The sequence below is a fragment of the Thalassophryne amazonica genome, chromosome 13 (assembly GCF_902500255.1).
Source record: "Thalassophryne amazonica chromosome 13, fThaAma1.1, whole genome shotgun sequence".
In the NCBI taxonomy this organism is placed as follows: Eukaryota; Metazoa; Chordata; class Actinopteri; order Batrachoidiformes; family Batrachoididae; genus Thalassophryne; species Thalassophryne amazonica.
This window is the reverse complement of record NC_047115.1, coordinates 34,343,391-34,368,977: the sequence shown is the minus strand read 5'-3', so window position 1 is coordinate 34,368,977 and position 25,587 is coordinate 34,343,391. Positions and strand designations below refer to the sequence as shown.

Below are 25,587 nucleotides of genomic sequence, written 5' to 3'. Positions count from 1 at the left end.
ATGGTACAAACCACAAACACAGCCGGTTCAGCGCTTTTGGGAGAGGAAACACGCTTTGTTAGAGTTCACAAATCAAAGGATAAAGTCCATGCTTAGATTTGTTTATTGAAGGCCATTCTCACGTTGTGATCTGCTTCACTTCTGCTCTGTCACAGAGGGACTCAAAAAAAGGGAACCTCTCACTTTCCTTCTCAAAATATTATCTTTGGAACTTTGTCCACCTAATAAGCAACAATTGTCAAGTGACAGCATCCTTGTAAAATACACATTTTAACAATTTTGATGTATTCATTATCAAAGTCCACAAAAAACACTGATTTTACACTGTAAAAAATGTTTTCCCCATTCATTTTAGGGGCTTGACCTGAGATGATGCCACGAAATTTCATATACCTCACAGCATGAGCTTTCTGAGCATTTATTAGAGGCAGGTAAAATCAAGCTAATTTCTCCATGCTTATGACTTCATTTATTTGGGCATATGGCACTAAAAATGAAATTAAATATATCAATATTTTCACAATTCTTTATTGATTTAGAATAGTCAGCTCCTTTGACATTTTATTTAAGAGTGATATGCACTTTAAGTACAAAATGTTTTCTTGAACACTCCGGATTTTGTAGCTGCTGTAAATGAACTTGCTCCAGTTCTATCAGAGTAGAAGAAAAGCGGGTAACTTCAGCGATAAGTTGCACTGTTCTGACAATTCAGCAGTAGTTGGTAAATGAAACGGTACAGTACTTTGACAAGCTTGCCAGCTCCACTGACATCCAAAGAAAAATGTTTGGCTGCACTTCTCTTAACTATTACGAATCCAACTTTCAAGAGCCTCATTAGATCTTTTAGTGAAGCAAGTGTTGAAGGTTAGCTTAATAGCAGTGACACAAGACTGGCTATAACAGGACACAGAAAAACACTTTCATCTTCTGACAAAGTTACTGCTGTGCTAAAGATAAGATAAAAAAAAAACCATTGAAGAGCAAAAAAAAAATCCTCTACACGTATGTTTTTTTTTCTCTCCTCCTTCTCATGACCAACAGTTTCCCTTTGGCGCTGTGATGACTTAATTCCAGTAGTTCTCTGGTGGATTGAAGGGTTAGGGGGTGTGAAGCGCCGAGCTGAGCAGGCGTCAGCTGTAGTCTGGCGCTGGTCAGAGGTGAAGCCAGCTAATGGACAGTGCTCATCCATCATGACGCTCTGCAGGCCTGTCAGGGGCCCGAGGAGAGGAGCTGCCACTCCGGCCCAGCTGCAGAGTGACATGGACTGTCTTCACACGTGGCAAAAGCAGATCTTGATTGCCTTGAAGGACAAGAGAAGCCGACATCATACAGTGTGTGGAAAACTGCACAGAGTGAAAGATGATGATTCGAGTTTACACATCCAGATGTGGAAGGGATGTTGATGATCTATAATGCACGACATAAAGCACAGGGTGCAATTGTGGTGGGTCTATTTCCAATTCCAATTCCACAAACAAGGGCACAGTGTGCAAAGGGGTTGTGTTTAGCATGAATTAAACTAAAGAGATTGTCATCTGGTTTAGCACAGTGGTTTAGTGGTTAACACCATTGCTTACAGGAAGAACATCACAAGATTGATTCCCACCTGTGGCCTTTCTGCGTGGAGTTTGTATGTTCTCTTCGTGTTTGCGTGGGTTCTTCAAATTGTCCATTGGTGTGCGTGCAGGTGTAAGTGTGTTTGTCTGGCGCCCCGTCTCACACCCTAGGACTGCTGGGATAGGCTCCAGCCCCCCTGTGACCCTTAATTGGAGTAAGCGGTTGAAGATGAGTGACTGAGTGGGACTGTCATCTGTCATTGCCTTTAAAGCGCTGTGTGCATTTGAACCTGGAGTACTACTTTTTTCCTGTGGCTGTATCAGAAGTGAGAGGTTTTCTGTTGAGCTGATCATTGTGCAATGCAACAACGTGTGCAACAGCTTGTCTGTGGGAGGAGCCTCCACCACAGATCCCTGAGGTGAAGCAGGTGAGCACCTCACATGCCTGTTGGAAACTACCAGTCACACTTGCACTGTGCTGAATCTTGCTTTGAATCAGATTGGGGTTTTTTGTTTCTTTTTTGTTTTTTTTTTTGTTTTTTTGGAACTTTAACCCTAATTCAGTCTACTCAAATCAGGTCAGGTCTTTTTTGGTGCACCACATTGGTGTAGCTTTGGTTTTTTTTTTTTTTTGGGAGATAAAGACAGTGCATCTGTCTGGGTTGTGACTGGACCTGTTCTCAAAAACGAATAGACCTGATCTGACGGCCTGAGCTCACAGATATTACCTCTTTTTACGACCTAGACGTACTTCAACGATAACATCCTCACGCTGATTCGGACGCTGGTCACAGGAGGAGCCACGCCTGAGCTGGAGGCTCTGTTAGCGGAGGAGAATGCTCTTAGAGGAGGCTACAGCACGCCGCAGACACTAGCCAACAGGGACAGGTGTCGCGTCGCCCAGCTAGCCCTCTACGACGGGCCTTTTGCAGACTTGGGGGTAAGTGGACGTATCAATGATGTGAGTGAACCTTGGGGAAAACCCCCCCCCAAAAAACCCAGATTTTTTTTTTTTTCTTCATGATGTCAGGGCTCCAGCACCCAATGAGGGTCTGGTGGAAGTCCTCTAGAAAATCACTTATATAAATGGGAAATGCAACAGCACTGATTTTTTGCATGGTGCTGACATCAGCATTTATGGGATATGCACAAAATAACATTTTTCACGTCAATATTTGATTTCTATGAGTGTGTTAAATGTTTATCATATTGTTTTCCACATTAATATTTCACGCCCATGTATCAGAAGAGCCATAAAATGCAGATTTAGCAGGCTGGCTGAGTTTGAAGACAGTTTGAAATAAATTAATCTAAAAGACAGATTTTGATTTATGTGAAATAATTTGAATAATGTCAACTGACAACAAATTCTGTCAAAAACACGATATAAGATCAAGCACTTACTGGGAGTGCTGTCGTTTCTGTATAAACAATGATAATAAAAAAGGTCTGGTCAAACCAGGCTCATTTGAATTTATTCCTAATGAACTAAATTGTTTTCCTGCCACAGAACATTTTCATTCATTTCTCACGATTGTAAAATCTGTAGCGGTATCTCTAATTGGCTGCTGTGTAGACAAACAGCAGCATACAGCAGCCAGTGAGAGACGCCAATGAGAGACCCGAAATGGGTCAGGAAAAAAAAAACAATAACCCGGAAATGTTCACCACAGAAGTAAATACCCAAATTTCCAGGAATTCCTGGAAAACTTCCATCACTGATGTATAGATTTTGGCACATGTAGAATCCAATATGAAGAACGGTGATCATGCGAGGTAGGTGTTTGCGGGAGAGAGGAGGACTTTGGAATGAACGTTACACTTCAAATGCTTCATAAATGGTTTTCTAATATCATCAGATTCAAATTCTGGGCTAATTTTTTGATTTATGACATCTGGTTGTTAGTCTCCATTGCCTACAGTTGGTATGTGTTGTGTAACTGTGCAGATGGCTCTGTTTATTATCACAGACAGATCATTGGGCTGATGATGTCTGTGCTGTGTGTCATCAGGATGGCGGCTGCTACGGGGATTTATTCTGCAAAGCACTGAAGACATACAACATGCTGTGCTTTGGAATCTACAGATTAAGAGACGCTCACCTCAGTGTACCGAGCCAGTGTACAAAACGGTACAATTTATGCCCATACTCAGTATGCACATATACATTTGGTTGTAATAAACTGATTGATTAGGGTGTGTAATGTGTTTTTGCATTGGCATATATTTGTCTTGATCTTCTAAAGAGGTTTATACTGGATTTATCTCAGTTCTGTTATGTAATTACCATAATTAATTAAAAAAATTACTTTTCATCTCTTGTACATCATAATTAGAACATTCTCATTGTCCCGATCCGATCACGTGATCGGAAATCGGGCCTGATCACGTGGTTTCAGACTTGATTGAAATCGGACGTTGCATCCCGATCAGGAATCCAATATAGATTTTATCCTCATTATTTTGATCAGCGCTATTTCAAGCTCATTATTGCAGTTTAATGGGCCTTTCACGCGTCGGAAGCGTCAGAGGCGTGAGACGCGTTGCTTTTTAGAGGATGAGAGCATGTATTGCCGCTTGTTGGCAGGCTGACGCGGTCAAAGTTCAACCCAGTGTTTTCTTTTTTTAATTGAACAAAAGAAAAAACACAAGTTCAACTGGACATTCTCGCACATGCGTGCGGCTGAAACCGATTCCAGAGGAGAAAAGGGAACAAGAGTTGCGTAGTGAATTTGGGAAGAAGAGATGGAATTGTAACCCGGACAGAGGTGGGGGGAGTTACGTGCGCAAAGTTTCTTTCGCAGAACTGTTGTTTGTGTGTTTACGCGCTCAGCCTAACGCCTCGATGGAATGACGAGGATGATGGACACTTTCCCACCGAAACTCTTGCTCAGTCATCCTTCCGTGCGCAGCAGGACCCGGTGCTAAACAAGTCCTCAGGACAACGATCTGTCATCTGATTAACAAAAAGAAAAAAACTAATAGTCCTGTGATCGTTTGTCTGCAAAACGGAGCGAGAGATGGTGTGTGCACGAGCAACGTGCACACTCATCACATTTAGGAGCGCATCTTAAAGAGCTCCTGTCTTCATTCACGTTCACTGCGCTGCTCTGAACTTGTTGCACACTGATAAAGCATCAGAGGGGTACACTGAGGACTGTCAGGACGCAAATGTAAGTTGTTTTTTTTCTTTTACTTTTCAAGTTGACTTTTGACGCTCTGAACTGTGACGTAGCTTTGCGCTGTCCAATAGGAACGACGTGTCGGGCCAAAAAAACGAAAGACTAGTGGCAGAAACCACTGATCTGTACAAATGGTAAATGGACTGCATTTATAAAGCGCTTTCCATCTGCATCAGACGCTCAATGCGCTTTACAATTATGCCTCACATTCACCCTGATGTCAGGGTGCTGCCATACAAGGCGCTCACTACACACCGGCAGCAATAGGGGATTAAATACCTTGCTCAAGGGCCCTTAGTGATTTTCCAGTCAGGCAGGGATTTGAACCACAGATCAGTGCAGAAACCACGTGTCTGAAGAAAAATCCTTGGAAATGTTTTGTTGTTGTTTGTTACCTCAAAATTTAAGATTACTCTTTAAAAAAGTTTAGAACACTTGTAATTAAAATAGCTAAATCAAAAAATGGTTCTTTAGAAACCTTTCATCTATAAATTAAAACCACCTGTTATTTCAGATTAGATAATTTGTTGTTTAACATACCGAACCTTGGACATTTATTTTTAGACAAATAAAATAACATAGAAATTTGTATATTTTTTTAAGTCTTGTAGATTATTACTTGATTGTTCAAGCTACTTCAAGGAGAAGTGCATTGTTTAAGTGATAAATAATAAAATAAGGTGATTAAAATGAAAGTATTATATATTTAGCATTTGTTCATTGTTCATTCAGTTTTTTAAAGTATCGGATCGGGACTTGGTATCGGCAGATACTCAAATCACATGACTCAGAATCGGATCGGGGCCAAAAAACCTGATCGGGACATCCCTAGTCTCATTTGTAATGTCTGTTGGATTTAGATTTCAGGTCTGTAACTAACAACAGTACAGTTGTGCTCAAAAGTTTACATACCCTGGCAGAATTTTTTTGTTTGTTTGTTTGTTTGTTTTTTTGGCCATTTTTCAGAGAATATGAATGATAACAAAAACTTTTTTTTCCACTCATGGTTAGTGGTTGGGTGAATCATAATGACAACAGAAACTACCCAAATGACTCTGATCATAAGTTTACATCCCCCTGTTCTTAATATTGTGTATTGCCCCCTTTAACATCAATGTCAGCTTGGAGTCTTTTGTGATAGTTGTGGACGAGGCTCTCTGATGGTAAAGTTGCCACTGAATAAGTCTTGGACTTTATTTACATCAGTTATGAAGAAATACAAACAGTATGTCACTCTGTGGTAAATCTGCATGGAGTAGACAATTATCCAAAACTGAGAGACTGTGCAAGAAGGAGAAGAGTGAGGAAAGCCATCCAAGACACCCAGAAAACCCAGAAGAAGTTATAGGCTTACGTGGCTGGGATTGGAGAAATTGTGCACAGTGCAAGCTTTGCATTTTGTATCGCCAGTTATACAGCTTCATGATGAAGTGGTATAGATGAGGAGTTTCTTAAAAAGAAGACCTGAAAGTTTAGCTAGAAATTGCCAGAAGGTACGAGGTCTATTAGAAAAGTATCCGACCTTATTATTTTTTTCAAAAACCATATGGATTTGAATCACGTGTGATTGCGTCAGACAAGCTTGAACCCTCGTGCGCATGCGTGAGTTTTTCCACGCCTGTCGGTTGCGTCATTCGCCTGTGAGCAGGCTTTGAGTGAGGAGTGGTCCACCCCCTTGGCGGATTTTCATTGTCAGGAAATGGCGGAATGATTTGGGCTTTTTTTCCATCAGAATTTTTTCAGAAACTGTTAGAGACTGGCAGCTGGAAACCATTACAAAAATTTATCTGGCTTTCGGTGAAAATGTTACGGGCTTGGTAGAGAATAAGGAGTGTTACTGTCGCTTTAAGGACGGCCCCCAGCGGCTGTGGGGCGTGCCGCGCTCCGAAGCCGCCATCGACAGGCTGAACGACCATTTCATTTCTAAACGGATGGCTGTCTGGATCCGTGACCATCGTGTGCCATTTCTCGGGTTATCACAAGAGCTGGACATCAACCATTTTCCAGCAGATTTCACTTTTAACAAGAGATTTTGTCATGGAAAGCCTCACGGGACATGTTCTGGCATGTCCAGGCACATCCACAATTTCTCGGATAATCACTCGATGGAAAAACCACCGACAGCTGTCTGAACGCCATCTCAAAGCCGTCCTGTGAGACCAAAACGGAGGTGTTCCTTTGTCTCGCTCCATCAGCAAATCAGTCGTGATGCGCAAAGCCTCTGCTCGGCTTTCCATGACAAAATCTCTTGTTAAAAGTGAAATCTGCCAGAAAATGGTTGATGTCCAGCTCTTGTGATAACCAGAGAAAGTGCACACGACGGTCCGGCTCCAGAGAGCCATCTGTTTAGAAATGATCTGGTGGTTTGTGGCTCTCGATGGCGGCACGGAGCGTGGCGCGCCGAGCGTCCGTAAAGCCGTCCTTAAAGCCGTCCTTAAAGCTGTAGTAACAGTCCTTATTCTCTGTGAAGCCCGTAAAATTTTCACCGAAAGCCAGATAAATTTTTCTAATGGTTTCCAGCTGCAGTCTCTAACAGTTTCTGAAAAATTTCTGATGGAAAAAAAGCCCAAATCATTCCGCCATTTCCTGACAATGAAAATCCGCCGAGGGGGTGGACCACTCCTCACTCAAAGCCTGCTCACAGGTGAATGATGCAACCGACAGGCGTGGAAAAACTCACGCATGCGCACGAGGGTTCAAGCTTGTCTGACGCAATCACACGTGATTCAAATCCATATGGTTTTTGAAAAAAATAATAAGGTCGGATACTTTTCTAATAGACCTCGTACATCTGAGATGCAAGCCTGGATTTGATCTGTTTTGGTGAAAGAAAATCCTTTTCCGCTCTACTTCACTGTGAAGCTAAGCTTTCTTTTAAAGTTGCACTGTTCAGAATTTTTCCAGTACAGCCATGCTAATGCTCCCCAGAAGCATTTACTGGAAAAAAGTCTGAAAGACCTAAATGACATGGTGAACTGCTGAAGAGCTTCGCTTATTCATGTCCACGACATGTATATATTAGCAATGAAATAGTTTCTTCTCTCCTTGAGTTGTGCAGCTTCCAGATCAGTTCACGGGCACAAAAGCTTCATTTTATCTAATCAGACACCCCCTTGGACATGTAGAAAACATGCTGAGAAGTGCTGCTCAGTGCCATGAGTGTACACAGCGTTTGAGGGAATGATGTCCGCCCCTAGTTTGTCTGCTTTTGTTGTTCTCAGAGGTCGTGCCATGTTTAAGGCACGAGAGTCACCTCTCTAAAAAGCTGATCTCTTGAGGTGATGCTCACCCCTACCTTTTGCAAACAATATGTCAGTTAAGGTTAACTTTGGTGTCAAAGCCCCCAAAAACATCTCCTCCAAATTATTTATATGCCATTCACATTCTTGTTTGTAAGTTGTCCTGTCACAGTGTTGCTCCTTAAAACTGAAGCACCACATGTATGAATATGCCTCGTTTTCACTATTACATTTGTATATTTTTTGAATGTCCTCAAATATTGTGTCTTCACTGTTATTTCTTTTCTGGTCAGATACGTGATCACAAACCCACCATATGAGTTTGAGCTGGTGCCCACAGACCTGATCTTCTGCTTAATGCAGTTTGACCACAACGCGGGCCAGTCCCGGACCAGCTTGTCCCATTCTTCCCACTCTTCCCATTCCTCTAGCAAAAAGAGCTCCTCCGTCCACTCCATCCCGCCCACCAACCGGCAGAACCGCAGCAGTAAGACACGGGAGGCCCGCGACAAACAGAAGTACGTGGACCAGCCCGCCACGTTGACGTTTGTAACGTTTAGTCTGCATGCGTCGTGTTTTCCACCTGGTTCTGATTTGTCTGTAGGCCTGAGTGTTTGTGTGCAGACTGTGGTGACAACATGCACTGATGAAAACTCTAAACTGTGTGTTGGTGTTGTGTTTGTGTGGTTTTGCACTCCACGTCCACGCACATTGTTTGTGCGTTTCCTCCATAACCATCTGCATGTCATATCACAGCAGTCATTACATGACACCAACAAACTGCTAAACTCAGTTGTGGAAAGTAGGGCACATTTATTGTTTGTTGTAAGTCTGTGGCTCTGTAAACAGCAAACCCACTTGTTTGGACGGTACAGCCATTGCAGTTGCAAACAAGCTCAGAGAAAAGGCTTCGACCACAGCCAAGTTAAAACACACACTCAGTATGTCTTTTGGTCTGCCTGTTGTATGTCTTAATATTCAGTTGTTTTGTGTCTCTTCTGGTTAATATGTGTAAATATTGTTTTTGTTTGGCCAGTATTTGTTTATCTGTGCACATTTTGCCCTCATGATCAGTGCATCCTGATCATGGCTGTGTTGTGATTTTCTGAGCTGTATTAGAAGGAGTTTATAAATATTGTCAAACACATTTGGGCAACATTGTTGACACGTTACTCATGAGATCACCTCTCATTAGCAGTGTTGATATGTTGTTATTCGTGGTGTATCTGTACTGGTTTACGGCATGTTCACTTTGATGGCTCAAAACAACAGAGGTTTATTTGCTGTACTTTTTTCCTCATAATGTGCATTTTGATAACCATACTGTGATGTTTGAACCCATCGTAGAGTTGCAAACATAGGTTTACATACACCTTGGCTAAAAACTTGCAAACTCAGTTTTGCCTTACGTCACACATTCCATTTTGTCACAATATGTGTCAAGGCAGTTAGAATGACTGGTTTATTTTAATATGAGGTCATAATAGTGACAAGATAAGATTTATTTCTGGTTTAATTTGCTGTGTCATTTTCAGTGAGTATGTGAACAGTTAACATACACTCAACAAAAATATAAATGCAACACTTTTGGTTTTGCTCCCATTTTATATGAGATGAACTCAAAGATCTAAAACTTTTTCCACATACACAATATCACCATTTCCCTCAAATATTGTTCACAAACCAGTCTAAATCTGTGATAGTGAGCACTTCTCCTTGCTGAGATAATCCATCCCACCTCACAGGTGTGCCATATCAAGATGCTGATTAGACACCATGATTAGTGCACAGGTGTGCCTTAGACTGTCCACAATAAAAGGCCACTCTGAAAGGTGCAGTTTTGTTTTATTGGGCGGGGGATACCAGTCAGTATCTGGTGTGACCACCATTTGCCTCATGCAGTGCAACACATCTCCTTCGCATAGAGTTGATCAGGTTGTCAATTGTGGCCTGTGTAATATTGGTCCACTCCTCTTCAATGGCTGTGCGAAGTTGCTGGATATTGGCAGGAACTGGTACACGCTGTCGTATACGCCGGTCCAGAGCATCCCAAACATGCTCAATGGGTGACATGTCCGGTGAGTATGCCGGCCATGCAAGAACTGGGACATTTTCAGCTTCCAAGAATTGTGTACGGATCCTTGCAACATGGGGCCTGCAACATGAGGTGATGTTCTTGGATGTATGGCACAACAATGGGCCTCAGGATCTCGTCACGGTATCTCTGTGCATTCAAAATGCCATCAATAAAATGCACCTGTGTTCTTTGTCCATAACAGACGCCTGCCCATACCATAACCCCACCGCCACCATGGGCCACTCGATCCACAACATTGACATCAGAAAACCGCTCACCCACATGACGCCACACACGCTGTCTGCCATCTGCCCTGAACAGTGTGAACCGGGATTCATCCGTGAAGAGAACACCTCTCCAACATGCCAAACGCCAGCGAATGTGAGCATTTGCCCACTCAAGTCGGTTACGACGACGAACTGGAGTCAGGTCGAGACCCTGATGAGGACGACGAGCATGCAGATGAGCTTCCATGAGACGGTTTCTGACAGTTTGTGCAGAAATTCTTTGGTTATGCAAACTGATTGTTTCAGCAGCTGTCCGAGTGGCTGGTCTCAGACGATCTTGGAGGTGAACATGCTGGATGTGGAGGTCCTGGGCTGGTGTGGTTACACGTGATCTGTGGTTGTGAGGCTGGTTGGATGTACTGCCAAATTCAATCAATCAATCAATCAACTTTTTTCTTATATAGCGCCAAATCACAACAAACAGTTGCCCCAAGGCGCTCTATATTGTAAGGCAAGGCCATACAATAATTATGAAAAACCCCAACGGTCAAAACGACCCCCTATGAGCAAGCACTTGGCTACAGTGGGAAGGAAAAACTCCCTTTTAACAGGAAGAAACCTCCAGCAGAACCAGGCTCAGGGAGGGGCAGTCTTCTGCTGAGACTGGCTGGGGCTGAGGGAAAGAACCAGGAAAAAGACATGCTGTGAAGGGGGGCAGAGATCGATCACCAATGATTAAATGCAGAGTGATGCATACGGAGCAAAAAGAGAAAGAAACAGTGCATCATGGGAACCCCCCCACAGTCTACGTCTAAAGCAGCATAACCAAGGGATGGTCCAGGGTCACCTAATCCAGCCCTAACTATAAGCCTCAGCGAAAAGGAAAGTCTTAAGCCTAATCTTAAAAGTAGAGAGGGTATCTGTCTCCCTGATCTGAATTGGGAGCTGGTTCCACAGGAGAGGAGCCTGAAAGCTGAAGGCTCTGCCTCCCATTCTACTCTTACAAACCCTAGGAACTACAAGTAAGCCTGCAGTCTGAGAGCGAAGCGCTCTAATGGGGTAATATGGTACTACGAGGTCCCTAAGATAAGATGGGACCTGATTATTCAAAACCTTATAAGTAAGAAGAAGAATTTTAAATTCTATTCTAGAATTAACAGGAAGCCAATGAAGAGAGGCCAACACGGGTGAGATATGCTCTCTCCTGCTAGTCCCCGTCAGTACTCTAGCTGCAGCATTCTGAACCAACTGAAGGCTTTTTAGGGAACTTTTAGGACAACCTGATAATAATGAATTACAATAGTCCAGCCTAGAGGAAATAAATGCATGAATTAATTTTTCAGCATCACTCTGAGACAAGACCTTTCTGATTTTAGAGATATTGCGTAAATGCAAAAAGGCAGTCCTACATATTTGTTTAATATGTGCTTTGAATGACATATCCTGATCAAAAATGACTCCAAGATTTCTCACAGTATTACTAGAGATCAGGGAAATGCCATCCAGAGTAACGATCTGGTTAGACACCATGCTTCTAAGATTTGTGGGGCCAAGTACAATAACTTCAGTTTTATCTGAGTTTAAAAGCAGGAAATTAGAGGTCATCCATGTCTTTATGTCTGTAAGACAATCCTGCAGTTTAGCTAATTGGTGTGTATCCTCTGGCTTCATGGATAGATAAAGCTGGGTATCATCTGCGTAACAATGAAAATTTAAGCAATACCGTCTAATAATACTGCCTAAGGGAAGCATGTATAAAGTGAATAAAATTGGTCCTAGCACAGAACCTTGTGGAACTCCATAATTAACTTTAGTCTGTGAAGAAGATTCCCCATTTACATGAACAAACTGTAATCTATTAGACAAATATGATTCAAACCACCGCAGCGCAGTGCCTTTAATACCTATGACATGCTCTAATCTCTGTAATAAAATTTTATGGTCAACAGTATCAAAAGCAGCACTGAGGTCCAACAAAACAAGCACAGAGATAAGTCCACTGTCCGAAGCCATAAGAAGATCATTTGTAACCTTCACTAATGCTGTTTCTGTACTATTATGAATTCTAAAACCTGACTGAAACTCTTCAAATAGACCATTCCTCTGCAGGTGATCAGTTAGCTGTTTTACAACTACCCTCTCAAGAATCTTTGAGAGAAAAGGAAGGTTGGAGATTGGCCTATAATTAGCTAAGATAGCTGGGTCAAGTGATGGCTTTTTAAGTAATGGTTTAATTACTGCCACCTTAAAGGCCTGTGGTACATAACCAACTAACAAAGATAGATTGATCATATTTAAGATTGAAGCATTGAATAATGGTAGGACTTCCTTGAGCAGCCTGGCAGGAATGGGGTCTAATAAACATGTTGATGGTTTGGATGAAGTAACTAATGAAAATAACTCAGACAGAACAATCGGAGAGAAAGAGTCTAACCAAATACCGGCATCACTGAAAGCAGCCAAAGATAACCATACATCTTTGGGATGGTTATGAGTAATTTTTTCTCTAATAGTCAAAATTTTGTTAGCAAAGAAAGTCATGAAGTCATTACTAGTTAAAGTTAATGGAATACTCTGGAATACTTTGTCAGCCTGGCTACAGTGCTGAAAAGAAACCTGGGGTTGTTCTTATTTTCTTCAATTAGTGATGAATAGAAAGATGTCCTAGCTTTACGGAGGGCTTTTTTTATAGAGCAACAAACTCTTTTTCCAGGCTAAGTGAAGATCTTCTAAATTAGTGAGACGCCATTTCCTCTCCAACTTACGGGTTATCTGCTTTAAGCTACGAGTTTGTGAGTTATACCACGGAGTCAGACACTTCTGATTTAAAGCTCTCTTTTTCAGAGGAGCTACAGCATCCAAGGTTGTCTTCAATGAGGATGTAAAACTATTGACGAGATACTCTAACTCCCTTACAGAGTTTAGGTAGCTACTCTGCTCTGTGTTGGTATATGACATTAGAGAACATAAAGAAGGAATCATATCCTTAAACCTAGTTACAGCGCTTTCTGAAAGACTTCTAGTGTAATGAAACTTATTCCCCACTGCGGGGTAGTCCATCAGGGTAAATGTAAATGTTATTAAAAAATGATCAGACAGAAGGGAGTTTTCAGGGAATACTGTTAAGTCTTCTATTTCCATACCATAAGTCAGAACAAGATCTAAGATATGATTAAAGTGGTGGGTGGACTCATTTACTTTTTGAGCAAAGCCAATAGAGTCTAATAATAGATTAAATGCAGTGTTGAGGCTGTCATTCTCAGCATCTGTGTGGATGTTAAAATCGCCCACTATAATTATCTTATCTGAGCTAAGCACTAAGTCAGACAAAAGGTCTGAAAATTCACAGAGAAACTCACAGTAACGACCAGGTGGACGATAGATAATAACAAATAAAACTGGTTTTTGAGACTTCCAATTTGGATGGACAAGACTAAGAGACAAGCTTTCAAATGAATTAAAGCTCTGTCTGGGTTTTTGATTAATTAATAAGATGAAATGGAAGATTGCTGCTAATCCTCCGCCCCGGCCCGTGCTACGAGCATTCTGACAGTTAGTGTGACTCGGGGGTGTTGACTCATTTAAACTAACATATTCATCCTGCTGTAACCAGGTTTCTGTTAGGCAGAATAAATCAATACGTTGATCAATTATTATATCATTTACCAACAGGGACTTAGAAGAGAGAGACCTAATGTTTAATAGACCACATTTAACTGTTTTAGTCTGTGGTGCAGTTGAAGGTGCTATATTATTTTTTCTTTTTGAATTTTTATGCTTAAATAGATTTTTGCTGGTTATTGGTGGTCTGGGAGCAGGCACCGTCTCTACGGGGATGGGGCAACGAGGGGACGGCAGGGGGAGAGAAGCTGCAGAGAGGTGTATAAGACCACAGCTCTGCCTCCTGGTCCCAACGCTGGACAGTCACAGTTTGGAGGATCCAAGAAAATTGGCCAGATTTCTAGAAATGAGAGCTGCTCCATCCAAAGTGGGATGGATGCCGTCTCTCCTAACAAGACCAGGTTTTCCCCAGAAGCTTTGCCAATTATCAATGAAGCCCACCTCATTTTTTGGACACCACTCAGACAGCCAGCAATTCAAGGAGAACATGCGGCTAAACATGTCACTCCCGGTCTGATTGGGGAGGGGACCAGAGAAAACAACAGAGTCCGACATTGTTTTTGCAAAGTTACACACCGATTTAATGTTAATTTTAGTGACCTCCGATTGGCGTAACCGAGTGTCATTACTGCCGACGTGAATTACAATCTTACCAAATTTACGCTTAGCCTTAGCCAGCAATTTCAAATGTCCTTCGATGTCGTCTGCTCTGGCCCCCGGAAGACAATTGACAATGGTTGCTGGTGTCGCTAACTTCACATTTCTCAAAACAGAGTCGCCAATAACCAGAGTTTGATCCTCGGCGAGTGTATCGTCGAGTGGGGAAAAACGGTTAGAGATGTGAACGGGTTGACGGTGTACACGGGGCTTCTGTTTAGGGCTACGCTTCCTCCTCACAGTCACCCAGTCAGCCTGCTTTCCCGACTGCCCGGGATCTGCCAGGGGGGAACTAACGGCGGCTAAGCTACCTTGGTCCGCACCGACTACAGGGGCCTGGCTAGCTGTAGAATTTTCCACGGTGCGGAGCCGAGTCTCCAATTCGCCCAGCCTGGCCTCCAAAGCTACGAATAAGCTGCACTTATTACAAGTACCGTTACTGCTAAAGGAGGCCGAGGAATAACTAAACATTTCACACCCAGAGCAGAAAAGTACGGGAGAGACAGGAGAAGCCGCCATGCTAAATCGGCTAAGAGCTAGTAGCTACGCAACCTAGCGGATTCCTAAAAACACACAAAGTGAATAATGTGTAAATAATCCAGAGGTGATTCAGCAGAAGGAGTGCCTTAATTAAGGCACCAAACAGGCCATGAAGCAGCACAGGCAACGCACAACAACAGCGAACGCACGACAGCGGTGCCAAAACAAAACAAAAATCGACCAAACACGCTGTGGAGCAGCACAGGTAACGCACGACAACAGTGCTAAAAAAATAAATAAATAAATAAAATAAAAAAATAAAATAAAAACGAAAGCGTTAGCAAGCTAGTTAGCTTGCCAACGCTGATGAAAGTTAGCTGATAAAAGTGCTCCGTCGCGATGTTTCGACCGTTAGAGGTCTTCCTTAGGCGTTGGAGCACAGTAAAAAAGTAAAAAAAAAGTAAAAAGGTAAAAAAGTAAAAAAGTCTTGAAAAAGACTGTTAGTTCAAAGTCCAAAGCAGCAGGTAGCAGTCTCTGTGTAAACAGTCCCAACAGAGAGCCAAAATTCTGATGCAATCTCACTCCGAAGACAGGAAGTACCTCCAGCTACCAGATCCTTCTTGATCCGCCTTGATTCTCTGAAACGCCTTTGGAGATGGCTTATGGTAGAGAAATGAACATTCAATACACGAGCAACAGCTCTGGTTGACATTCCTGCTGTCAGCATGCCAATTGCACGCTCCCTCAAATCTTGCGACATCTGTGGCATTGTGCTGTGTGATGAAACTGCACCTTTCAGAGTGGCCTTTTATTGTGGGCAGTCTAAGGCACACCTGTGCACTAATCATGGTGTCTAATCAGCATCTTGATATGGCACACCTGTGAGGTGGGATGGATTATCTCAGCAAAGGAGAAGTGCTCACTATCACAGATTTAGACTGGTTTGTGAACAATATTTGAGGGAAATGGTGATATTGTGTATGTGGAAAAAGTTTTAGATCTTTGAGTTCATCTCGTACAAAATGGGAGCAAAACCAAAAGTGTTGCGTTTATATTTTTGTTGAGTGTACTACAAAATGAATGGCTGTTTCAGAGCATGAAATAGTAAGCAGCCATTTTCAAAAAATATACTTGACTTGAATCATTAACACTTTTTGCAGTTTTTTTAATGCAAATGTTCAGTTACTTCTGGTGCATCATTAAAATTAAATTGTTTTTGGATAGGTAAACCATCATATCAGACATCATACATACTATTATTAGTCCTTTTCACTGAAGATACAAAAGGATTAACACCATCGAGATTTGTTCCAGTGTGCCATGTGTGGTGCACTGTCTGGACATTTTATGTTCAGTGAATTTCCTGAAATTTGGATGGGACATTCCTTGGGGGCCTGCCTGGTCATGGACGCTTGTAATGATGGACTGAATCTCCCCAAGGCCACCGGGGCCGCCCAGAAAGGGGAAAAAAAAGGACTGGCATATTTCATTCTTATAAATTAATTACTGAAAATAATTGTTCAGTAACTTTTTCTATAATTTTGCAGTTTTGTATAAAGATTCTTTCCTTGAATCATTCTAAGAGGCCATAGAATTGTTCTGAAATTTGGAACGAACAGTCCTTGGGTGAATGTCTGGCCATGGTAAGTTGGACTTTGCAAATGAATACCTATGAAGTCAAATACATACAAATGACTTACCCTTAACTCATATTTGCTGAAAATTACTTTTCATTTGTCCATAAGACTTCAGGATCTCTTGACTCTATTATTATTAATTATTAAGTTAATATTTTTTTTTAGGTTTGTGCAGTTAAAGCTGTGGAGCAGGCTGATGGTGTATTCATGTGCTGAAGTGAAGAATAGCCTCATGATTTCTACGTTCAACTGTATTTTCATTGAATTTCTTCACTGTAGCATGAGTGCATCATTGGGAAACATTTCCTCATCACGTTACTCTGTAGTGTTTATTTATCCAGAAAGCTATGATATAATAATGCAATAAATAAATAAAATAATAATAACCACATGCATGGTGTGTCCTATGATGGATTACATCGCCCAACAACCTTTTGTAAATTACAGTTTAACAACTTTTATTTTAATAATATGTCAGAATGAGCTGAACACAATGACATTCAGGAAAGGTAGGAAATGTGTTTTACTTCACCATTCCAATTGTATTCTTTGGAAAATGGTTTACAGTAATGAACATGCACGCTGCAGTAATTCTGCACACTGGGCTCAAACATAAGTCAGTTATGGTACTTTAAAGTTGTAGAATTTGATTAAGTAATTTGACCTACATAGTTTTTTTTTTAATTCTCACATGGTTAATAAAACATGTGCACATCTTAAAATGAAACTGTATGTTGTAGCCTCAGTACTGCTGTAACATTTTGTAAGCCCAAGTTGGACTGCTAGCTACAACCCTAATTCCAGTGAAGTTGGGACATTCTGTGAAATGTAAATAAAAACAGAATACAATGATTTGCAAATCCTCTTCAACCTATATTCAATTGAATACACCACAAAGACAAGATCTTTAATGTTCAAACTGATAGACTTTTTTGTTTTTGTGCAAATATTTGCTAATTTTGAAATGGATGCCTGCAACACATTTCAAAAAAGCTGGGATGGGGCAACAAAAGACTGGGAAAGTTGAATGCTCAAAGAACACGTGTTTGGAACATTCCACAGGTGAACAGGTTAATTGGAAACAGGTGGGTGTCATGATTTGGTATAAAAGGAGCATCCTCAAAATGCTCAGCCATTCACAAGCAAAGATGGGGCAAGGATCACCACTTTGTGAACAACTGAGTGAAAAAATAGTCCAACAGTTTAAGATGTTTCTCAACGTTCAATTGCAAGGAATTTAGGGATTCCATCATCTACAGTCCATAATATAATCAAAAGATTTAGAGAATCTGGAGAACTTTCTATACGTAAGCGGCAAGGCCGAAAACCAACATTGAATGCCTGTGACCTTCGATCCCTCAGGCGGCACTGCATTAAAAACCAACATCATAAGATGATCATATGATCTTACCACCCGGTAAGATCATAAAGGATCTTACTGGGTGGGCTCAGGAACACTTCAGCAAACCATTGTCAGTTAACACAGTTCGTCGCTACATCTACAAGTGCATGTTAAAACTCTACCATGCAAAGCGAAAGCCACACATCAACAACATCCAGAAACACCGCTGCCTTCTTTGGTCCCAAGCTCATTTGAAATGGACAGATGCAAAGTGGAAAAGTGTGCGTTGGTTTGATGAATCCACATTTCAGATTGTTTTTGGAAATCATGGACGTCGTGTCCTCTAAACAAAAGAGGAAAAAGACCATCCAGATTGTTACCAGCGCAAAGTTCAAAAGCCAGCATCTGTGATGGTATGGGGGTGTGTTATTGCCCATGGTATGGGCAACTTACACATCTGTGATGGCACCATCAATGCTGAAAGGTACATCCAGATTTTGGAGCAACACATGCTGCCATCCAAGCAATGTCTTTTTCAGGGACGTCCCTGCTTATTTCAGCAAGACAATGCCAAGCCACATTCTGTACGTGTTACAACAGCGTGGCTTCGTAGTAAAAGAGTGCAGGTACTAGACTGGCCTGCCTGCAGTCCAGACTTGTCACCCATTGAAAATGTGTGGCGCATTATGAAGCGCAAAATATGACAACGGAGACCCCGGACTGTTGAACAACTGAAGCAAGCAAGAATGGGAAAGAATTCCACCTACAAAGCTTCAACAATTAGTGTCCTCAGTTCCCAAACACTCATTGAGTGTTGTTAGAAGGAAAGGTGATATAACACAGTGGGAAACATACCACTGTCCCAGCTTTTTTGAAATGTGTTGCAGGCATCCATTTCAAAATGAGCAAATATTTGCACAAAAACAATAAAGTTTAACAGTTTGAACATTAAATATCTTGTCTTTGTGGTGTATTCAGTTGAATATAAGTTGAAGAGGATTTGCAAATCATTGTATTCTGTTTTAATTTACATTTTGCACAATGTCCCAACTTCATTGGAATTGAGGTTGTATTTGTCGGTTGTGCATTTGCTTTGTAGACTGCTTACAAATGACTTACTTACCGTAGATTACTTACTTCTCTTTCTGAAGTGCAACAAGGATGAATAGAATGGGCCAAGGTATGCAAGTTCTGCATGACTTAGCAACATTTCCTATACCTGGGGTTCTGATCATAACTGTGTCCTGTGTGGAGATCGTTATGACAAGGGGAGTTTGTTTTGTTGTGGTCTCCAGATATTTAGTCAACCATGCCTCAGTTTAAGTTTTGCTTTCATTTGGAAAGCAAAATGTCTGCTGATGCCGCTGCTTCTGCCTCCTCCCTGCCACCATCAAGACCATCTCCACAGTGCATGGCATCCACATTAACCCTCTCTCTTTGGAACCTTAATTGAATCACCTTTTTCCTCCTGCGTGTTTCTTTCCATCATTTCCCTTTTCCTCATGTATTTCCACTTCAGATTGTGTGAGAGGTCTGAATGTTTGCAACATCTTCCCCTTGTTGAATGCTGTCTGACTGTTTTAGTTCAGAGAGATATTATTGCACCAGCATTAGTGTAAACTACACGCTAACAAGTTGCCCGACTCTCCAGACCCAGATCCCATGTAGGTCAGGATGATTCAAATCCCCCTGATGCAGCCGAATTGCTCAGTTCTTCATTTAATTTGTGAAAGCGTGTCCATCCCTGTGCCATCGGTCATACCTCCCACTTTCTGTGTGACTGATTTCAAGTCCAAATTGAAGGGGGATATGAGTCTGTAAGTTCCTTCTTGTGCTCCTGATGTCGTGGTTCAAGGCGACACCGCCAAGTTCACCGTATCAGCAGCAGACACTGGAGATGGCAGACATCTTGCTTCACCTCGGGCACAAATCTTCACATCAAATACCTGCACTTTAACACACAGCCCTGCAGCCTTGCTTGCTGACAGACACACAAATGAATCTCAACACACATTACACATGGGCACACACGTGCACGAGCAAGGTTTGCTCCACATAGCAAAGTTAAAATGTGATATTACAACTTCACCTAAAAGGAAGTGACATCCTGAATGGCACTGCAGACGTGAAGTGCAGCGGAGAGTTTACAGACTTCTGGCAGCCGACATACAGCCAGCGCTGTCCTCAAGTCACATCGAGAAACACAACTCCCACAGCCAACACCAACAGTGCAAGTTGTAGTCCTGTCTCCAACGTGGCAAGACATCTTCTAGTTAATTGTCTTAAAGGAATAGTTCACCTGTAATGTGCCTCATTAACTTCAAGGACACTGAAAATGTTCCATAAATGTATCAATATTTTCCCTTCAATTCAACTCCGACAACGCACAATATTTTCCATTTTTTTAATTTAAAAAATTTCCAAAAATGTATTTTTCTTTATGTAAAAATGAAATGTGTCAAAGTAGCAGACAAGTTCTCCATGATGTTGTGATCAAATGATAACATGCAAAACATGATGTATATGAGCGTCCGACCATGCCAGGTGCCCATGCAGTTGAATTTTACATTTTCTTTTTTCTTTTTACATTTTATTTGTGCTGTGTTGGATCAGGCTGATTGTAATTATGAATAGTCTTTAAAAACATTACTGTCAAAGTACAAAACATTATATATTTAATGACTGACTGGTGAAATGCAGCCAGTCAATGGAGAAAATGGAAAAAATGGGACATGCATGTTTTTTCTGTTAAATTTTGCCATTAGAAACAGTGAAAGAGTTTAAAGAAACATATTTTGTTGTTGAGGGTTGAGTAAGGAAGATGATCATCAATAAAAGTAAATACAGCAGCAAGTGTTCCGCGTAGCACACCTCAGTTAAAAACTAAAAGTACACAAAGTTACTCAAACCACACAAACATGACATCTGAGCTTTCTGAGTGACATCAACTTTGTCTTTTCCATTTCATCTCACTCAGATCTCAGTAAAATTAACAGTACGCAAATAATAATCAGACTAGTGCCTCAACAAGAATTTAAAACAAACAAAAAAAAATCATCCCTCATGGGCCCTTCACACATAGTGCGAAGTTTGACGCCATTTGGACAAAAATGGCGAAACAGCGTGAAATTAGCGCACGAAGCATTGTGCCGACAGGCAGGCGTGCACGAATCCCATGTCGCGCTGCTTATGTGGAATTAAAAAAAAAAAAAAACACACCACCCGGGACACGAACTTGCACCTTCCAAGACCTCTGAGTCCAAGTCAGAGACTGGATCACTGAGCTACAGAGCTGTTCTTTGAAAGCTGCAGGAAGCTGCCTTTTATCAGGAAGGACATGGAAATATAAAAAAAAAAAAAATAATTAAAATCCCACAGCATATACAGTAGTGTTCAGAATAATAGTAGTGCTATGTGACTAAAAAGATTAATCCAGGTTTTGAGTATATTTATTATTGTTACATGGGAAACAAGGTACCAGTAGATTCAGTAGATTCTCACAAATCCAACAAGACCAAGCATTCATGATATGCACACTCTTAAGGCTATGAAATTGGGCTATTTGTAAAAAAAAAGTAGAAAAGGGGGTGTTGACAATAATAGTAGTGTGGCATTCAGTCAGTGAGTTCGTCAATTTTGTGGAACAAACAGGTGTGAATCAGGTGTCCGCTATTTAAGGATGAAGCCAGCACCTGTTGAACATGCTTTTCTCTTTGAAAGCCTGAGGAAAATGGAACGTTCAAGACATTGTTCAGAAGAACAGCGTAGTTTGATTAAAAAGTTGATTGGAGAGGGGAAAACCTATATGCAGGTGCAAAAAATTATAGGCTGTTCATCTACAATGATCTCCAATGCTTTAAAATGGACAAAAAAAAAAAAAAAAAACAGACGCGTGGAAGAAAACAGAAAACAACCATCAAAATGGATAGAAGAATAACCAGAATGGCAAAGGCTCACCCACTGATCAGCTCCAGGATGATCAAAGACAGTCTGGAGTTACCTGTAAGTGCTGTGACAGTTAGAAGATGCCTGTGTGAAGCTAATTTATTTGCAAGAATCCCCCGCAAAGTCCCTCTGTTAAATAAAAGACGTGCAGAAGAGGTTACAATTTGCCAAAGAACACATCAACTGGCCTAAAGAGAAATGGAGGAATATTTTGTGGACTGATGAGAGTAAAATTGTTATTTTTGGGTCCAAGGGCCACAGACAGTTTGTGAGACGATCCCCAAACTCTGAATTCAAGACACAGTTCACAGTGGTGCAAGCATCATGATATGGGCATGTTTCTCCTACTATGGTGTTGGGCCTATATATCGCATACCAGGTATCATGGATCAGTTTGGATATGTCAAAATACTTGAAGAGGTTATGTTGCCTTATGCTGAAGAGGACATGCCCTTGAAATTGGTGTTTCAACAAGACAATGACCCCAAGCACACTAGTAAATGAGCAAAATCTTGGTTCCAAACCAACAAAAGTAATGCCTCGCAGATGTGAAGAAATCATGAAAAACTGTGGTTATACAACTAAATACTAGTTTAGTGATTCACAGGATTGCTAAAAAAAGCAGTTTCAGCATAATAGTTTTGAGTTTGTAGCGTCAACAGCAGATGCTACTGTTATTGTGAACACCCCCTTTTCTACTTTTTTTTACTAATAGCCCAATTTCATAGCCTTAAGAGTGTGCATATCATGAATGCTTGGTCTTGTTGGATTTGTGAGAATGTACTGAATCTACTGGTACCTTGTTTCCCATGTAACAATAAGAAATATACTCAAAACCTGGATTAATCTTTTTAGTCACATAGCACTACTATTATTCTGAACACTACTGTAAAAATACGGCATTTATCAAGCGAGCAATACAAATATGATCCGTCTGTTCCTCTGGTGATGACCCATGGTCACTGACATACAGTCATGAAATAACATGAATGAGAAGCAGTGTGCTCTGATGTCCACATCTACTGGTCAGGTGCATCCAGTTGGCCGCACGTGTTCTGCCCAACACGCGTGTCTTGTGTACGGCACACCACAGTACTGACACCGCGTCATGTGGACCAGAGCTCATGTGGGTGACGTGATGGTCAGATCGCCCGCTGCGTGTTCTGATCTGACGGTCCATTTCAGCTTGAGGGGCTGTCAGTGTCCGCTCTGTGTGCGCGCTCGCTTGCTGCAGCTTGTCGCCACCGTGGCGACATATGTTTTTATGTATGTCCACGTAAATACAGCAATCAGACACACGCGCCTCACATTGGACAGTTGTTAGTCCATAACTGTCCGCACACAGTAGGTGTTGTCTCGCTGGATTGTCCAGAATGACAGATCACCACAGCTGCTTCTATTGGAAGCCACGCCTCCCGTGAGTGGAGCGCACACACCCACGTGTCAGTGTATGTGTTTGCAAAGTCACACTCCTGCGGAACTTAGACAGATTTCACAGCAGTACGACAGTGGTCACCTGCAGTCTCTTGTTGTGCCAAGACTGCAACTGGCCACACATTTTCTAAGTGCCTTGTGAGTGGTGTTAGATGTTCGTGTGTGTCACCTGGAATTTGGCCAGCACCTGTCACGAAACGGTGCGATGGGTTCGCACAGCGCACACTTTATCTTTCAGGCGCTTGTGTGCGCAAATAGTTGTAGCAACTGGTGTATGAGGCATTGGAGGCAGGGACGACATTACATGGTTTGCACACAATTCCTGTGTCATGCGCACTAAGTGTGCATTTTGTTCAAACTTCGCACTATGTGTGAAGGGGCCCTTATCCTCAAATTGAAAAAACAAAATGTTGTCCATTTAAAAAAAAGTAATAAATTGTGCAAGTACTCATTACCTTTAATACAGCACAATTTTTTACTGCTTTTACTTTTAGTGCTTGTTTCCTTTTGACAGTGAAATGGAAATCAGCTTTAGTGAAGTGGTTTAAGTTGATTGAAGTGTAAACACCCCTGTGTCTGGATGGTCCAACGGGTGATGAGTCAGTATTTTGTAAAGTGTCCAAGATGAACTCAACACAACGCTCCAAGCACCTTTATGAAAACATGATTGGAAAGTACAAGGCTGGCAATGGATCCAAGAAAATTTTCAAGAAACTGATTATCCCTTGGAGTTTGTTATAAAAACTGGCCGTGCACTGCAGAGACTCATGAGGGAAGCCACTCAGACAAACATGACAACTTTGAAGGATGAATGGGTGTAATTTTCGAGACTGTACATAAAGTACCCTCCAAAAGTATTGGAACACTCAGTATTTCACACATTTTAATTTGTTTATGCCATTTCAAGTGCACAACATTTCCAAAATTGTCTTCATTAAACTCAAACTTAAAGCAAACCTCAACAACTTGATATAAATTAATTAAAAATATAAAAGCCAAGATGACATATTGCATAAGTAATGGACCTCTTTGGTATAATACATGTAAATAATCAGTTTTATTGTTAGTTTTCCAAAGACAAGTCTGGGGATGGATACATGAACATTTCCAAATCAATGAATATGTCTTGAACTTTATTTACACCAATTACAAAGAAATACAAACAGTATGGTACTCTGTGGTAAATCTGTATGGAGTAGGTAGTTCTCAAAAACTGAGTGACTGTGCAAGAAGGAGAAGAGTGAGGAAAGCCACCAAGACACCCAGACGTTATAGGCTTCTGTTGCTGTGATTGGAGAATTTGTGCATAGTGCATGTTTTGGATTTTGTATCACCAGTTATAGAGTTTCAAGTGGTATAGAGGAGGGTTTTCTTTCACCAAAACATCACATCTAGGCTTGCATCTCATGTGTACCTTCTGGCAAATTGTAGCTGAATTTTCAGGTCTTCTTTATAAGAAAATCCTCCTCTATACCATTTCATCATGAAGCTGTATACTGTATAAAAAAGAGACGACAGACATGAAATTGAAACTTGTCTTCCACAAAAAATCCTTTTTTGCTTTAAAAAACTCAGATATATTGTTAATAAAAACTGATATAAAGGTAAACTAAATATATTCACTTAGGCATAACACCCACAATTCTTTCACACTCCCACTAATACATTTTTTTTTAACAATATGCAAACTACAAATGAAATCAGTTCCCGTTCACATCTTTCTGGCTAAATCACATGTAAATGTAAATTCCTTTATGCTGATGATTCAGCTGTATTACCAGAAACCACATTACATACATTAGATAACGTGCACAACTGTCAAAATGTCACATCACACTTTTTTGTAGAAGACATGCACGTAAACGACACAGAAACATAAATCAGTGTTTATCCTGCCCAACATCAGCTGGTTTCCAGCTCCAAGTCGCTGTCATTCTGCAGAGACTCGTACGTACAGATTTATCCCACCTTTTGATTAGTCAGATCAAATCACTGCCATGTTGTTATGCTACATCTCAGGAGCTAAAGTTAAACATGAAATAAGAGTGGTTATCAGATTGAGTTGATTTAGAATGGATATTCTGATATTTATTTCAGTGCTTCAGTTTATAGCAAATCCTTCTGAGAGATTATTCTGGAGATGAATCCGAACAACATGCAAATGTTACACTGGCTCCTCAGTGTACAGAA

General features: G+C 41.2%; 1 protein-coding gene across 5 annotated transcripts in view; it reads left to right on the top strand.

Moving 5' to 3' along the window:
* kcnma1a (potassium large conductance calcium-activated channel, subfamily M, alpha member 1a) overlaps nucleotides 1-25,587 on the top strand; it is a 461,512-nt gene that overhangs the window by 434,154 nt on the left and 1,771 nt on the right. For all 5 annotated transcript variants that reach the window (XM_034184484.1, XM_034184486.1, XM_034184483.1 and 2 more), the window contains 4 exons: nucleotides 2,302-2,496; nucleotides 3,569-3,687; nucleotides 8,271-8,495; nucleotides 19,170-19,198. In XM_034184484.1, coding sequence (XP_034040375.1) covers nucleotides 2,302-2,496; nucleotides 3,569-3,687; nucleotides 8,271-8,495; nucleotides 19,170-19,198 — 568 coding nt within the window. The remainder of the gene's footprint in view (nucleotides 1-2,301; nucleotides 2,497-3,568; nucleotides 3,688-8,270; nucleotides 8,496-19,169; nucleotides 19,199-25,587) is intronic.